The 16,465-nt window shown below is 39.1% G+C and overlaps 1 protein-coding gene across 2 annotated transcripts in view; it reads left to right on the top strand.

The window, feature by feature from the left end:
• The window catches only part of Adcy8 (adenylate cyclase 8), a 217,131-nt gene that overhangs the window by 117,771 nt on the left and 82,895 nt on the right, over positions 1–16,465 (top strand). For both annotated transcript variants that reach the window (XM_031358847.1, XM_031358848.1), the window contains exons 6-7: positions 3,065–3,223; positions 6,590–6,860. In XM_031358847.1, the coding sequence (XP_031214707.1) occupies positions 3,065–3,223; positions 6,590–6,860 (430 nt within the window). The remainder of the gene's footprint in view (positions 1–3,064; positions 3,224–6,589; positions 6,861–16,465) is intronic.

Raw genomic sequence — 16,465 nt, 5'->3', positions numbered from 1 at the left:
CTCAGAAATCTGCCTGCCTCTGCCTCCCAAATGCTGGGATTAAAGGCGTGCGCCACCACCGCCTGGCAAGGCTGAGGGTTTTCAAAAAATGTTGCAACCTTAAAAACAGGAATGCCTAAAGGGTATACCTGCTGTGGGAACAAGATGTGGGAAGCTCACAGATGGGGAGAGAATTCTCTGTTTTGCTCAAAAATCCTAAGTTGGGAACTTTACCTTGACTCTTTCAACAGGGTCTTTCTACCCCAAGTCACTTTTGCTAGATGTTATAAACATCTATCTGCCATTTACTATTTTTTTTTTACTTGAAAGCCTTACCTGAAGGGAACTCTCTCTGCTCTGCCCAGCACTCTCAGCCCACTCCATATGACTGCCATAAAGGGAATTCTCATGGGGTTGTGATCACCCACTGTCATGATGTTATCTAACTGCTAGTTGCTGTTTCTTCTTTTTCTTGTGCTTGCTGCACGTTTAATAAACATGCTTTTGCAAAGCCAAAAGTCTAGCTATGGTAGATCTTTCTCCAGACAGAACAATGACAAATATCTTCCAAAAGCTCTGTGGTTTGAATAGATGACTTTTTTTCACTCACATTTCATATTCATATCTGTTATGGGATAGGGGAAAATGGGAAGCAACCATTCATTGTCCTGGTCCAAGGATTACAGTTAAGAAACTCAATTTCACTACAGATATCCTATCCTGGTCCCTGCTTCTTATTATCTAATTACCCCGGTTATTTTCCTGAGCCTTGGGTATAGGAGTTGTGTTGTAGATGTGTACATTTAAATGAAGAGTGATAATACATGCTTCCTGAGAGAGATGAAAGTGGTCTCACCACAGGCAAGTCCCTCTGATAGACTAGCCATTTCCACAAACCCACCTCTAAACACCTATGAGCAAAACATTGAATGGCAATGCTTTGAAATATGTTTATAATCCAAAACATTTTGTTGTCCCAGTTTTGAGTGAAAGCAGTGGGTTTGAATATAATTTTTTAAGTTTTTATACAGATATCCCTCAGGCTAAAATAGTGTTGCATCTCAAGAAGCCCAGAAAATATAATAAATTGAGAATGTTTTCAAACACCTCATCTGCCAGACACCATAGTTATGCAACAGTTTTCCACCACTGAGGAAAAACTGTTTGTTAATGTGATCACATGGTTGAGTGGGAACTGCCTCTTGCTGCCTGTGCCCAGCATTGAAGAGACTGCTGTACACATCGCTGACCCAGAAAGTAAAATTGGAATTCAGAACTCAAAGTGTGGTTTCTAACGAATAATGAACAAAAAGAAATGTCTATTGTCATAAAGTCAAGAAAACTGTTAAGCCAACCCATCATCGTTTGGACCCCATGTAATCTGTAACACTGTGAACCCAAAGTTGGGTTCCAAGCTTAATTATTTTATACCAGGATTTCAAGGTTACTGGAGCTAGATCTCTATCTTGGCAAGGCAGACGGATCTCATAAGACCTATGCCTTTGACTGTCCTGGCGTGTGTGTGTGTGTGTGTGTGTGTGTGTGTGTGTGTGTGTGTGTGTGTGTGTGATCAGTTATGATAAAGAGCTGTGTAAATCTGCCTGGTAAATCTTCTTCCTTCTTGACATCCAGGAAGATGTCCTACAATCTCCTTAGAAGAAAATATACGTTTATATCTTACTAAATGGACTCACACTCTATAGACAAAGCTCTTTATAATAAACACTGTCTTAAGCCTGGTTATAAACATTTAGTGCAAAGATTTTGGTAAATTATATAGCTTGGGTTTGACAAGATTCCTTTAAACATGGAAACATTTTCCAAACTTCCACATTTAAATGTTCACCTCAGAGCAATGTATTCATGCTTAAAAATTACTCTCTCTCTCTCCCTCTCTCTCTCTCTCTCTCTCTGTGTGTGTGTGTGTGTGTGTGTGTGTGTGTGTGTGTGTGTGTGTAACCATCAGCTTTAGGTTGAAGTGGCAAATTAAAATGGTCTTTCTCAAATATTTCTGAGAGAGAATATTATTAATGACAGCATGTTATAGAAAAATCAGAAAGCTTAGAGCATTTGTCTTTTTACCAATGTTAAGGAAAAACCTTCATATTAACTTGACAACTCTCAGTGTCTTTGGAAGAAAACATCCATTATATTTTTGTGGCAATGTTCCAAGTTATATATTTTTGAAATATTGTATTCTACCATTTGAAATTCTACAGAAATATCTTTTAACCATAAACTAGAATTGCCCAAGGTGCTCCAAGAATGAAAGTGGGATGAACACTTATACTGAAAAAAGTCCTGCTCTGGCAGCATCCTCCTCTTTGTACAAGCTTCTTCAATGTCCATGGAACACAACTTAATATGGGCAATCTTAGTAAAGAATCTTAATAAGCCCTTTCAAAGTTAGGACCAAGATTAAGGGCACTGAAGTCAATCTGTTCAAGGTTAATACCTAAAAGCATTGTCTAGAGGGCCAGTATCTTTCCTGACTTCCTATAAATTAACAAGTTTGGCCCTGAGTTGTGAGCAGTATGTTTCAGAGGCTATTGCTTTAAGGAGCAAGAGGTAAGGGAAAGGTTTCAATCAGGAAATGATGGACTGATGAGACTATGTTCCTATTTGAAAGGAATAGCTGAAAGCTATTTCCAGTAGCAGAAGTGGGGAACATAGACTACACATGCGGCTTGATTGAATGAAAGATCTCACAGAAGCCTGACTCTATCTAAGAAGAAAACTATAAAGCTTTTGGTTGGGAATAAAGCATGCACTGATGTACGGGGCTGACAAGCTTACCCCAAGTTTAATAATAGTTGGGTACAAAAATTGCTGGTGTCATTCCACGAGACAATGGCTACAAAATGAATTTTGAGAAAAGGTTAATAAGAGCATTGAAAATTATCATTCAAATCTAAAGATTTTCAGACAAGAACAGAATCCTTCCAGTCATTGGGGAGGTCAGAAGGTTCCATGGAAGAAGGACCATTTAAAAAAGAGAGAAACCAATGGAACAGACAGTCCTAATTCTGCCCAGTGATGGTCATGTTGGCCTAAGGAGTTTGTCTCTCCACTCACCTGCCAACAGGTTTGTGAGATCCAGAACGAAGCATGATGTTGATATGCGAATTGGAATCCATTCAGGCTCTGTGCTATGTGGTGTGTTGGGCCTGAGGAAATGGCAGTTTGATGTCTGGTCTTGGGATGTGGACATAGCAAACAAACTTGAATCTGGAGGAATCCCTGGGTAAGTAAAGAAAAGCCCTTTCTCACCTAACTCTTTCATTGTCTGACTTTGTGATACCAGGTTTTCTGTGCACAGAGTTCAAGAACAAACTCCTTGGAAGCAATTGTCCAGGAGGAGGTCAAATGGTAAGGCATCATGCAGCAATGGCCTGAGAACTCTAAGGAAATACCCTAGAGATGACAGACAAAATAAGGCAACAGGGCTGATGAGGAGTTTATGTCTCTATCCTGCTAAGCATTAGTTCTTTGACTTAGCTACTTACTAGAATCAACGCATTATAAAATACTCATGCCCATATCTCACATTGGTTCGTTAAAAAGTGAACCTGTCTGGGATCAATCTTAAGATTTTAAATCAGTCCTACTGGGCAGCTAAGGGTAAATCCTATTGGCTACCAATATATACATGTCTGTAGGCTCTGTTCCAAAAATTCAGTGCTTTCTTTGAGAACTCATTGGCATTCCAACTCTGATTGGCAGGACTGGTTGGTACTGAACTCCAGGATGTGGTGGTCCACAGGAAAGCAGCACTAAAGTAGCACACTGACCTTTGGTTTTCACCCTCAGAATTTCTGAATCTGTGTGTCTGGGGTGGGACCTAAGCAGTAGGCCTCTCTAACAAGTGTCTTGGTAACAGTGATACAGCTACTCTTGGTACTATTCAAGGAGGACTGTTCTTGAGCTTTTGTCAAGTGAGATAACATGTACAAAAATCCTTCTTCTTCCATGCTCTGGAGCTACTAATTATGGTTGTGCTTGTAGTAGTTAATTATGATTCAGTCACAGATCTTAAAGAAATCCTGAAAGAAAAGGTCTTGTTCCCACCTAACATTGCTACCATGATGGGGCACTATGTATTCATTGCCTTTGAGCAAGCCTTGCTATCTGCAGAAGGAGAAAGAAAAAAAGAAAAATACAGACATATAGGGAGCAAGATGAAAGAAGAAAGAGAGAGATAATAGATGGAGGAAGAAAGTGAGACAAGAGGAGAGAGGAAGGAAATGCTTGTTAGCCAGGGCTGTGGGAGACTCCAATCATATGAATAAATTCATAGACACAAACAAACCTTTGGCTGAAAAGATAGTATTTAGATAAGGTAAATACTACAAGATTGTTAGATTGTTTTTACTATTATGACTATCATGATCACATCATAGAAAATGTCAGGTTTATCTGACACGCAACACATGAGAATATTCTCTGAGCACAAATTCAAGTCCTTAGTGGAAAACGAAGTTACTGGACCATCATCTCTGAAAAAAAAAATATCTCACTTCGAAGCTGAGGTTGACAGCAAAGATTTTCAAAAAAGAAGCATCAGAACCTTCTTTCCTATCAAAAGCATCCTAGTGTATACTGATCAGAACTCTGATAGAAGATTTGGTATTAAATAAAAGTTACGATCCCATTCTCTGACTTAACAGAGGCAAGAATCAGTCCCTCTGAACACAATGTAGCATCCAGATGAAATGCCAAGGAAGCTGGTATTAAATACAGTTATTTTAAAAAGGAAATCAACCACAAGACTTTCTAAAATCCTCCTAGGAAGCTCATTTTGCTTAGGAGAAAAGGCTGTGTCTTCAGGCATTTAAATCTTAACTTGATCTTAGAAGAGAGCTCAGGGGTCCTGCTTTGCTGGAGATGAGTTTCTGTGCATTCGGTAAGATACCATGGAAACATTTTGGATTTGTTTAGCAGGTGTCTCAAGAGAACCCAAGCTTCTTTCACACATTTGCTTGATTGTCTTGAACTTGAAATCAACATGTTTGGAAGATGCAGAGAATGTGCCCTCAGTGGGCAGAAAGGCATAGTCTATAGTTTTGTTTGTTTCTGCAATGAACTATTCTCCCCAGAAAGCAGGAATTTGGTAGAATGGGTTAAATGGTCAGAAGGGGCAGCAGAGGTTGTACTGACAGAACAATGCACTCTTACTTAAGAACCCTGAAATTTAAAATGAAAGAAGTTTTCATTGTTTACTTGTATATATTGCTTTTGGAATCACAAAGCCCAAGTAGAGAATTATGTCTACTTTATTTTTTCATTTCCTTAGAGGAGCACAGAGTTGGCTTAGCAAACTTATAAACTAACTCTGGAAGTAGGACACGGACACGTTTAGCAAGCATACAATCACGTGCTGAATCAAGAGAAATGACAATTGTCTGAATAGCTGAACACAGCATGGGGGGCCAGAATGAAGGCGTGTCTGACAATGGGCTTTGAATCACTGACAGAGGCCTCATTCAGAAGGCAGACTGTCCCCTGAGAGCCTGACTTAAGGAGGCATGGAATATACCACAGTGAGATCACTGTGGCATTTTAAAGAATACTTCAAACAATTTAAAGTATGTGTTGTTATTGCTGTATAGTGTTCTGTGTAGAGTCTCTATTACTTTACAGAAATCAACTCTTATATATTCACAATGAGAATATGAGGTGGGTCTATTACCTTTGCCATGTTGGTGGATGACAAATAGACTCAGAAAGGTTAAGTAATCTACTCCTAAATCTTAGAGCTAGAAAATAGAAGAGTTAGAGTTGAAACCCAGCAATCCTGCAACAAAATCCTCTTTCATAATTTTGCTATTCTTCACAGACCATAGCGTATCACAGTAAGTGCCTGGCTTAGTTAGACAGTTATGAGAAGAGAAAATATCTTCCTTCCCGATTAGGAATTACCAAATGAAATTTCCACAAACCGAGCTTGATCCTGATCATGTCACATATTATTTCATTTGATAAAAAGAAACTTGGATTGTGAGCTACCTGTGTGAGTTAGTTTGTGAATAAGCCCTGACAGTTACCAGCTTGCATCTCCCATATTGTTCTCTGTTCCCTTCACTACATATTAGAGGGAGAATCACATCTTCCGGTAATTTTCTAAAAATGATGCTCCATGTATCCCTATGGATTTACAAAACCAAACCTTGTTCATAAGATGATTCTAAAGAAGTAAGAGAAACAAGGTACAGATATACAGAACATAAAATGATAGGACAAGCTCTAAGACAGGAAGAGAGTCACACTCTAAGATAATTTAGCTATTCTTGGGATTCATGAACATCCACACCATTTGTTTTTCCAGTACAACCAACACCATTGAAAGATATCATTGGTTCATAGGTTGTGTTGAAATGCTTAAAGTTAAAACGATGAGCAGGAAAAGCTAAAAGTGGCTCGTCACTGTAGTCATCATCAGAGCTGTTTTGTGTGTTTCTGTGGATGAAGGACTTCTAGTTTCTTTTCATTTTTGTTTTTGACTTCTGAGGAGAACAAATTTATCCTCCAGAATGTGTTATAGTAGTGTTCTCTGTACAACCATAATTGGGCAACATGAAAAAATATAACTACTCCTTCTCTGTATACACAGGAGAATTCACATTTCCAAAGCCACACTGGATTGTCTCAATGGTGACTATAATGTGGAAGAGGGCCATGGTAAAGAGAGGAATGAATTCTTAAGGAAGCATAATATAGAGACCTATTTGATTAAGCAGCCTGAGGAGAGTTTGTTATCCTTGCCTGAAGACATAGTTAAGGAGTCGGTGAGCTGCACAGACAGAAGAAACAGTGGGGCAACGTTCACAGAAGGATCCTGGAGCCCAGAACTGCCTTTCGACAACATCGTGGGCAAACAGAATGTAAGTCCTCTCTTCTTCCTTCTTCCCATCAGCAACAAGTGCATGTCTGAGTGCATCTTCCACCAACAGCCTCAGGGGAAACCGATTCATCTTTAACCTTTTCTCTACTGAGCACCATAATTGAAAATGATCAAACTAATTTCTTCAGGGCAGAGTTAACCCATGTGTGCAATTTCAGGAAAGGGCAGAAATATCAAGTTTCTGACACCCTTTTACCCTTTTTATACTAAAAAATAAATGCCCTGTAAAGCAGAATTGTAATGATCCAAAAATAAATGAATAAATAAATAAATAAATTTTCTCTTACAGAAAAAGTTAAATCCAGAGTCATTAAAGATGGTCAGATATATGGAAATTACCCCTTTAGCCTGTAGTTCTGAGTTTTCCTCTGATATTCAAAGTCAAGAAGGCCACGTTGATGGAGAAATAGGAGAGCAGCACTGAGTGGTACTGGCGGTGGGGGTGGGGTGTCTATAGAGTAACATGCAGTTTCAAATGCACCCATGTGACTCTATTTTCCATTGCATGGTTTTACTTATTATGTAAAGTAAATGGCTACAAAATCAGCACACAAGGAACAAATCACTAATAATCAAAATTGCTTTTTAAAATTATTTATTCAGATATCAGTATCATGTTAATCTCAGTGAGATGCTCTGGCTCTCAGAGACAATGCAGAGGTGAAGTGTAAGAAGGTCTAAACCCCAGGTGGACAGAGCAAGCTCATCCCTGAGCTCCCATCCAGAGCTTCAGCAAAGCATCTGTTCTTGGCAGTGATCTCCCTTTATCCATCTATACAGATCACATGCAGTTAACATTATGTTAAATGATCTAACTCTATCACAATTTTTAAAAGAAACAAATGGGAAAACCTTATGTCCAGCGTTTATGTTTCAGACATGTTCCAGAGCAGAACTGAAGTTGAACGTACTTTGGAGCACATAGACCAAATCAACAGTATTTGGGTTTTTATGAAGCTATTGAAGAGTGATGTTGTTGCTGTTGTTTTTGTCGCCTTGTCTTGTTTTGAGACAGAGTCTCACTCTGTAGCCTTAGCTGACCTGGAACTTGCTGTGTAGGCCAGACTGACCTAAAACTCAGAGCCCTGCCTGTTTCTACCTCTTCAGTCCTGGCATTAAAGTGATGTAGCGCCATGTCCCATGGTGGTTTATTTGTTTTTATACCCATAGACATGATTATTTCTCATCAGGTCATAGATAGAAGACATCTGTCAGTTGAAAGCCATTTGAAGTGGAACAGGTTAAATGCTGACAGTCCTCAGTCTTTTCTCTGTGTTTAAAGATGGATGGAACACTCTGAGGCCAGGCTAACCTCAATTCCCTCCCAGTTTTGTGGGAAGGAGGGTGAGACAATGCATGTGTCAGATGCTACCAAGAAAAACTGCAGACTGAACCAACCCAACATGCCTACAAATGTTTACCCTTAGGCTTGTACTACTCTCTCTTAATTACACATAAAATAGTATTATGCCTATGTAGGTCATCAAAAACTCCAATGCCTACTTTCTACCCCTAATTAGCACACATATTACAATCTTCTATAAATAAAGAGATAGCATAGATACTATTTGGAGTACATGCATGGTCAACTGAAAGGGTCCCTTCTGTTTCCTCTGCCTATTACAAGCTAGAGCCCAGACGCTGGTTTTTATAGAAGACATATCTGCATCCTAACCTTGACATGCCTCAGTAATTTCATGTTAAATCTCTTTTCTAGTTGTTCTGCTTTTATCTTTCCTTTTGGAAAATTACATTCAAACTGGTTGTGGGGAATTGGAATAATTCTGTATTATTCTAATCTCAGTTACACCTGCCCTTGCTGCTAATAACTGAGAACCAACAAGGGAGAAATAGAGATGCCTATTTCATTTCATGGTTGATTGATCTAGCAAAAATTTTTATGAGAAATTGAAAGACATTTTTGATAATTTCCTAAAGATGTTTGCTGATGGCATCAAATGGTTACTAGATAAGATGTCAAAATAGTCCATATATTTGTATTGTATATTTTTCACAATGTCTGAATTTTAAATAAATGTAACATAGCTGTCCCATCTTCTAAATGAATAATTTCAATTTATGTGGATGCCTTCATACTAAAGAGCCAGGAAATATGTGCTGATCTCTGTGAATAAACATGTGTCACTAATAACATTTTGGAAATGATGAGCCGATTAAAATGATCACAACCATTCAGAGTTTATGCTTATGCTTAACTCTAGAAATCAGTGAGCCATAAGCTCAATTCAGAGACTTAATGTGTCCCTAGAAGAGATTAAGACTGGTCTGGCTGAGCATACACTATGCCAAAATACCCAATCAATTGCCAGAAGCCCAGACAATCTAGTGTTTGCACAATATAGATAAACCATACTTATGCTTTGTTGTGAAGTTTCCAGCCAAATTGGCCAGATGTTTTGGCTTCTATTGATTTACAATGTGTGCTTAGGAAGAGTTTTAATGACATTATATAGCTGTGCCATATTCTGTGTTGTGTATATAGCAGATGTTCACATAGCTAAGTCTGCACATGTCCATTCAATAAGTATTATTGGAGAATCTATTGTAATGCCAACTACAGAAAGAAAAAGGGAAAGAAAGAATTAAAGAAAAAATATTTTCAAAGTAAATCAGCCAGTGTCTTGTGTGTTTCAAAAAGCTGGGAATTACATCTGTTTTTCTTACCATTATTTGGTCCAAAGTAAGATGATATCTAATAAATCATATGACATGATTAGTTTGTTCAGTGGATGAATACAGTAGTAACCATAGGTAATATAGGAAGCAAATCTGGGGAATAAGAAGAGCAGACATTGAGGAATACTCAAGGCAAACAATAAGAATTCCTTTAAGAACACAGCTAAATTCCAAAGCAATCAGGAGCCTTGTGGAGGTCATGATGTCATAAAAACCCAGAAAGTTCAGTATTTTCTTTTCTTTTTTTTATTAGATGTTTTCTTTATTTACAATACCTCCTTTCCCAGGTTCCCCTCCAAAAGAAAAAAGAAAAAGAAAATAAAATAATAAAATAAAATAAAACCAAAAACTAAAACAATCCTCTGTTCCCTCCCCCCTAACTCTGCTCATAAACCCACCCTCTCCCACTTCCTGTCCCTGGCATTCCCCTACACTGGGGCACAGAACCTTCACAGGGCCAAGGTCCTCCCTTCCCATTGATGACCGACTTGGCCATCCTCTGCTATACACATGCTGCTGGAGCCATGAGTCCCCCCATGTGTACTCTTTGGTTGGAGTTTTAGTCCCTGGGAGCTCTGAGGGTACTAGTTAGTTCATATTGTTGTTCATGCTAATACTTCTGTATTAGTCAGATACTGTCAGAGCCTCTCTGGAGAGTTATATCAAGCTCCTGTCAGCCAGCACTCGCTGATATCCACAATAGTGTCTGGATTTGATGACTGAATATGGGAAGGATTCCCAGGTGGAGCAGTTTCTGGATTGTCTTTCCTTCAGTCTCTGCTCCATAGTTTGTCTCTGCAACTACTTCCATGGGTATTTTGTTCCCCTTTTTAAGAAGGAATGAAGTATCCATACTTTGGTCTTCCTTCTTCTTGAGTTTCTTGTGGTTTGTGGATTGTACTTTGTGTATTCCAATCTTCTAGGCTAATATCCACTTATCAGAGAATGCACACCATGTGTGTTCTTTTGTGGTTGGGTTACCTCACTCAGGATGATATTCTCCAGGTCCATCCAGCCTGATATAGCTGTCTCCTGAGAGGCTCTGACAGTACCCGAATAATACAGAAGTAGAGGCTCACAGCCATCCATTGAACTGAGTACAGGGTCAGCCAATAAAGGAGCTAGAGAAAGGACCAAAGGAGCTGAAGGGTTTGCAGCCCCTTAGGACGAACAGCAATATGAACTAACTAGTACCCTCAGAGTTCCCAGGAACACCAACCAAGGAGTACACATGGTGGGACTGATTGCTCCAGCAGCATGTATATAGTAGAGGATGGCCAAGTCGGTCATCAATGGGAGGAGAGGCCCTTGGCTCTATGAAGGTTCTGTGCCCCAATGTAGGGGAATGCCAGGGCCAGAAAGTGGGAGAGGGTGGGGTGGCAAGCAGAGGAGGGGGGAGGGAACAGGGGTTTGTTCTTGTTGTTTTTTTGTTTTTGTTTTTGTTTTTATTTTTTTTGGAGGGGAAACTGGGAAATATGACATGTAAACAAAGAAAATATCTAAAAAGAAGAAGAAAGTTTTCAGCTGGCAGAGCATGCACATTCAAGCTGTTCTGTAAAATCATCCCTATTATTTTAAAAGTATTTTAAAAATACTTTTCTTTTAAAGATGTCACTTTATCTCCAATGGGAGGCCCATTTTTAATTTGAGAATTTGTATATGCAGGGAACATTGGCTACTCACACTGACTTGGCAGCTTTTCCTGCTGAGACTCTCCTTGTAGACCCTGGCCCTAAGGACCTCCAACCACCAGCTTTTAGACCCATACTCAGCCCTATAGAGTGAAAAGCCCAAGTTCAGGACTTGAAAAGCCACCATGCTGGAAAGTTCCAGGCTGAAAAGCTCTGTGCCCCCAAGCAACATTATATAAATCGTGTCTTCTGCTCAGTTCTCAGCTGCTTCTCAACCAAGCAGAGGCAGCCACCCTCATGGGTTCTTTCCAAATAAATCTCTTGTGTGAGGATTGTTGTGTAGTATGGCTTTGTTATATTCCTTGGCTCCAGAATGCAAGGATACCTTTCCCTTCAGAGCTGTAAGTTTGTAGAAGCCTTCCCCCACTGGAGCAGAGGTGTAGCACTTCCACTAGGGAAGCCTTTCTTCTCAGAGCTGTAACATAGTACAGGCTGGCCTAGAACTCTGCTTCTGCATTACAAGATAAGACCTAAGATCTCCAGATGTTTAGATCACCAGCTTGAATGGTAGCTATGGGTACTGGTGACAATCATGGTGAGTAGCACAAATGTCATGAAGACTTTACACTGGGAGAGTCTTAATGACAAACAATAGGCTAGTGTCTAAGGAAGAATTCTGAGTGAGCTGTCTCTGCATCATCACCAGATAGAACCTAAGATCTACAGTTGTCTAAATCTTCAGCATGAATGGTAACTATGAAATATTGGTGCTGATTGTGATGAGTGGGACAAAAAATCATAGATATGTATTTAAAGCCCCCAATTTTAGGTGTAGGTTCTCTATGTGCCTGTGCAACCACTGGACATCTGGTGACTCATCAATGTCTTCACAGAGTATTGACTTATGAAGTACTACTAGAGGAAAGCATGCAGGAACCTAGGCAGAAATTTATGTCAACACAATAAAAAAGTGAAAAAACAAATCGGGGAGTTGGTTACTGTAGACTCAGGTTCATCTATTGTTACATAAAAGACCATCCTAATGTTCAGATGTTACATTGTTCAGCATTGTCCAAAGAACTAAAACCAGTTATGATGTGTATGCTTAGATGTATGAATTTACATACACCTGGAGAGTGGTTCTGGAGAGAGAAGGAAGAGAGAAAGAGAGAAAATCTATTGGAAGGAATAGACTAGTGTAATGTTCAAGGCTGGCAAATCCACAACCCAGATGGCAGACCAAAACCCTAATTAACTTCATTTCTGTTGCTGTAAAAGAAATACACTGATACACACAGCAATTCATATGAGAAGGGGATCATTTTAGCTCTTAAAATTTACAGTCTACCAGAGCAAGAAAGTCAAAGCAGTAGGGACTTCAAGTGACACACAGGTTGATCTTAAACATACAAAAGAACAACGCTCTGCAACCCTGAATCCAGACATATGTAAGTATTGCCCAGGGTCCTGATGTTTGATCTTCCTGGCCCTGGCTCAGTCACCACTAGATTTTTCCACACCCAGGCTTTCTAAGTGTTGAAAAGTAAGAAAACTAAAAGACAAGGGACTGCTAGAATTTAAGATTACAAACATAGAAGTTGGTGAACCAAATGGACCTTCTGAGTATTTGTTAGAAATGACACAAATTTGAAGACAAGGTTATGGGAATCTCAGAAGAAAAACAAAGCAAAATTGAGTATGCAATAATGTTTTGGCTTTCTATTAAATACTGTATTTTGCTCTTCTGGTACAGTCTCTAAATTTGTAAGTAGGTTTGAGCTTCTGTCACCATCAGGAATTAACAGGTCAATAATCTAGATGTGGGTAGTCTAGTTATGAAAACACAGGATTGGCCTTGGTTTTCCATGAACATCGATTTTAGGAAAGTGGGAGATGCAGAAACTTACCACAACATGTGAGTGGTATTGAAGGAGTGAGTATATATGACTAGGGAATAAACACAATCTCCGCAGAAAGGATTTTCACAACTAACTTCCTGAAGATTCCATCCAAATGCTAAAAGGACCCTCAGCACAAATTGCCAAAATAAGTGTATTTTGCAGAAGAAACAGCTACAGAATGCCTTCGGGGCTAGAGCATAGTGAGCTGAGGAATGCTGAGAGAGTTACTGGCCGGACTGGTGGGGCTGAAACAAAGAACACCCCATGGGCCTTGTGACTTCTGCAGGTCTCCATTGGCAGGGTTTTTACAACTAGTTCTCTACATCATTTGGAAGAAAAGGAAGAATTAATATCTAATTACTGCCCTGATAAAAATCCTGCTATAGGTCTATTCTGATTACCCAGCTCTTCATGATAAACTATAGGCAATAAGTTTTGTATTCTTCAGATAAAGTTCTGCAGGTCCCAGAGTATGTTTATAGAAAGACCATTGCAGAAGAGAGGGATGGGGAGAGACATAGATGGAAGGATCACGCTATGGAAGAAAAGTCCTGATTTCCCAACTTAGTAAGTTACTAAGACATTTCAGGTAGAAATACTTTTCATTCACAGCTCAGTGTTCTTGTGTACAGTGACAGAATTAAAATGGCTAAGCCAAGAATTTTTCTCAGCTCTGATCACCAGGAACACAAGCTGGGGCCTGTGCTGTGTTATAATTTATGGCTACTTTAGAATACTCCCTTCCAAATCCAAGGAGTATGTGACTTATTAGTTCATAATCACCACAGGATAAAATAAGTATTGTGTTTAAACTGTAATCCTAAAATGATGTAAAAGCATTTGAAGTAAAATGTTTCATAAGAGAATGAAACATTATTCATGTAGCATTCTGTATAACTAAATTTTGATTCCATGAATATAAATATCCAATTATTAGCCCAAGCACCATTGCATTTTGCCTCTTGTTTCACATGATTTTTCTGTTCTCATCAAGTAACATCAACCAGATTTGGTTCCTTTCCTTGTTTTCAATTCTAAGTATTAAGCTATAAACTAAGCGTCAGGCCCTTTTGCATGCATCTATGTCCCCACAAGACAAGAACATGTGAACTTTAAACTCACTTTAGTTGTCACATTCAAGAAGAGCAACTGTCTCTCACTTAGTCGTTTATTGTCTACTTGTTGAGTGACTGCAGTTGGCGAGGTGAGGTGCTAGTGTGGACACAGAGAAATGGAGAAGGCTGCCTGAACGTTCCGGGGGTTTTTGGTTAAGGGTAGATACTGATGCACCACCAGGCTCAGTGTGAACAGTGCTATGATTACAGGACAGTGTAATAAGAGAGGGAAAACTGACCTGAGGAAATCTGGGACGACCTTTTCAAGAAGGTGATGCTCAGGCTCAGATCTACAGAAAGAGTGTGAGCCAGGAACGAGAAAGCCTGTTAGCAAGGAAGAAAAGAGCAAATCTCCTCTCCTAGCCTGGCTTTCCACTGCTTCAAACTAAAGCATGCGTGTGATTCTCTTTCCTACACAGAAGTTAATCTCAAAGTGCTTCCACTGGAAACACCCAAAATGTTAGACACTGGTCATGAAAGACATGGTTTCTCAGGCTCTGCTATTTCTGTTCCTCTTCCATCTCATTATACAGAAAATTAGAAGCAAATTTTTCTCCGTGGGTAATTTGTTTTTAACGATGTTACTATTAGATTGGGTTTTGTGGCTCACTGGATGAGATATCTACTGGGTTGATGCTGAGAACAGGGAAGACTTTGAGAAATTCCCTGCAGTTAATCTATACTCTTTCAGTAATACAACCTGATGTTATAACCCCAGATTCCCTTGAGCTTGACTCTGAAGACAGCTGCTGAGTTGAGCCAAGGAGTCATTAGAGGATCTGGTTTTTCACTCTGTTCAGAAAGGTGAGCTGATTTGAAGCCTTCCATGGAGTACTTAGTAGATTAAACAGACAAGTGGATCCATTAACTTTGACTAATTACCCTTCCCTTCCCTGAAGCTCTTGGGTAGATGTAAGTGGAAGTGATACAGTTAGATATATTGATGTGACATCTACAGAATTACATTAGACTTTTGTTTAAGTTAGCAAATGGACACCATACAGCCTGTGGTTACATTACAGACGATACTGAAGGGAACATTTTAAAGAATTTTCTATCACCATGGGTGAAGCCAGACGACCCAGATTAGTACCAAATTAGTAAATGTCTCCTGTGTGATAAGCCAGCACTGAGTGCCTTGCTGTGTGTGTTTTATTTCTTCATCTCAGGGAGCTTGAAATTGTAGGACATAAAGTATAAAAGCAAATCAAGGGTTTTCACGGAGCTTTTGGTCTTTATTACATTGACCATGCAGACAATATTTGGAAACTGAGTCCTCTCCTGGGGTGGGATTTAACAGGGGCCCCTATAGACTAGTCCCTGAACTGACATTATTTGCACATGTCTGAACTTTGAAAACCAAGACACAAATGTTACTGGAATCCTCTGATAGGCTTCTAAGAAGTTTCTAGACTGTTCATTCGGAAAACAGAAGGAACATTTTGACCCTTGTTATTCCATTTCCTAGAGTACAAGCTCTAAGTCTGTTATAGATTATTACTTCAGAACTCTTCTGGACAGGCACTGAAGACTTCCTCCCACAGTAAGACCTTAGATATCCCTTTAGTTTAAGTGCACAGGAGATTCATTGTCATAAGTAATATGAAAAAGTAAACTAGATTCTTATCTGAAAAGTGCGTGAAGCAGATTGTTTAAATGTGATACTTCATTTTCTCTTTCCCAAAACATGGAAAGTTGTGCCATTGACTATTGAACCTCGCTTGTAGGGACTGGTCCAAATTCCTACAGATTTTATTCCTACAAGAGGAAGGAAATGCTACATTTAGGTTTCGAAGACTTTATGTGGGTATTTTCAGAAATGTCACCCAATTGATGTTTATCTAAAGGGCACTCTGTGCCTTCTGGAAGAAAAAGAAATTTCAACTCATATTCAAAGAAATCTATGCTCATCTCTAGATTTAGGAAAAACATAATTCTGTCTTTTCCAAACATGACAACAGTCTCCATGAACTCTAAAATCCAGAGTGTTGGAGCTATCCCCCAAAAAGAGCTTTCTTAAAATGAAAAAAAAGATAATAATTTAAAATGGCAAATATGTAAATTAGCATGATTCACTCACCTCACCATGTGTATATAACTGTGGCCATGTGCATATGCCACTGTGTGCCCTATGGTGTATTTATTATATGTGATTATATTTTATTTTAAAAAATGATTTTTTTGTAAAGGGAAAGCCTCCACTTAGGATTTTGGGGTTTGTATTTTAATAAACAGTATAGG

The sequence above is a fragment of the Mastomys coucha genome, unplaced genomic scaffold (assembly GCF_008632895.1).
Source record: "Mastomys coucha isolate ucsf_1 unplaced genomic scaffold, UCSF_Mcou_1 pScaffold7, whole genome shotgun sequence".
Classification (NCBI taxonomy): Eukaryota; Metazoa; Chordata; class Mammalia; order Rodentia; family Muridae; genus Mastomys; species Mastomys coucha.
Note: the sequence above shows the minus strand (reverse complement) of the source record. Positions and strands in the feature narration are given on the sequence as shown.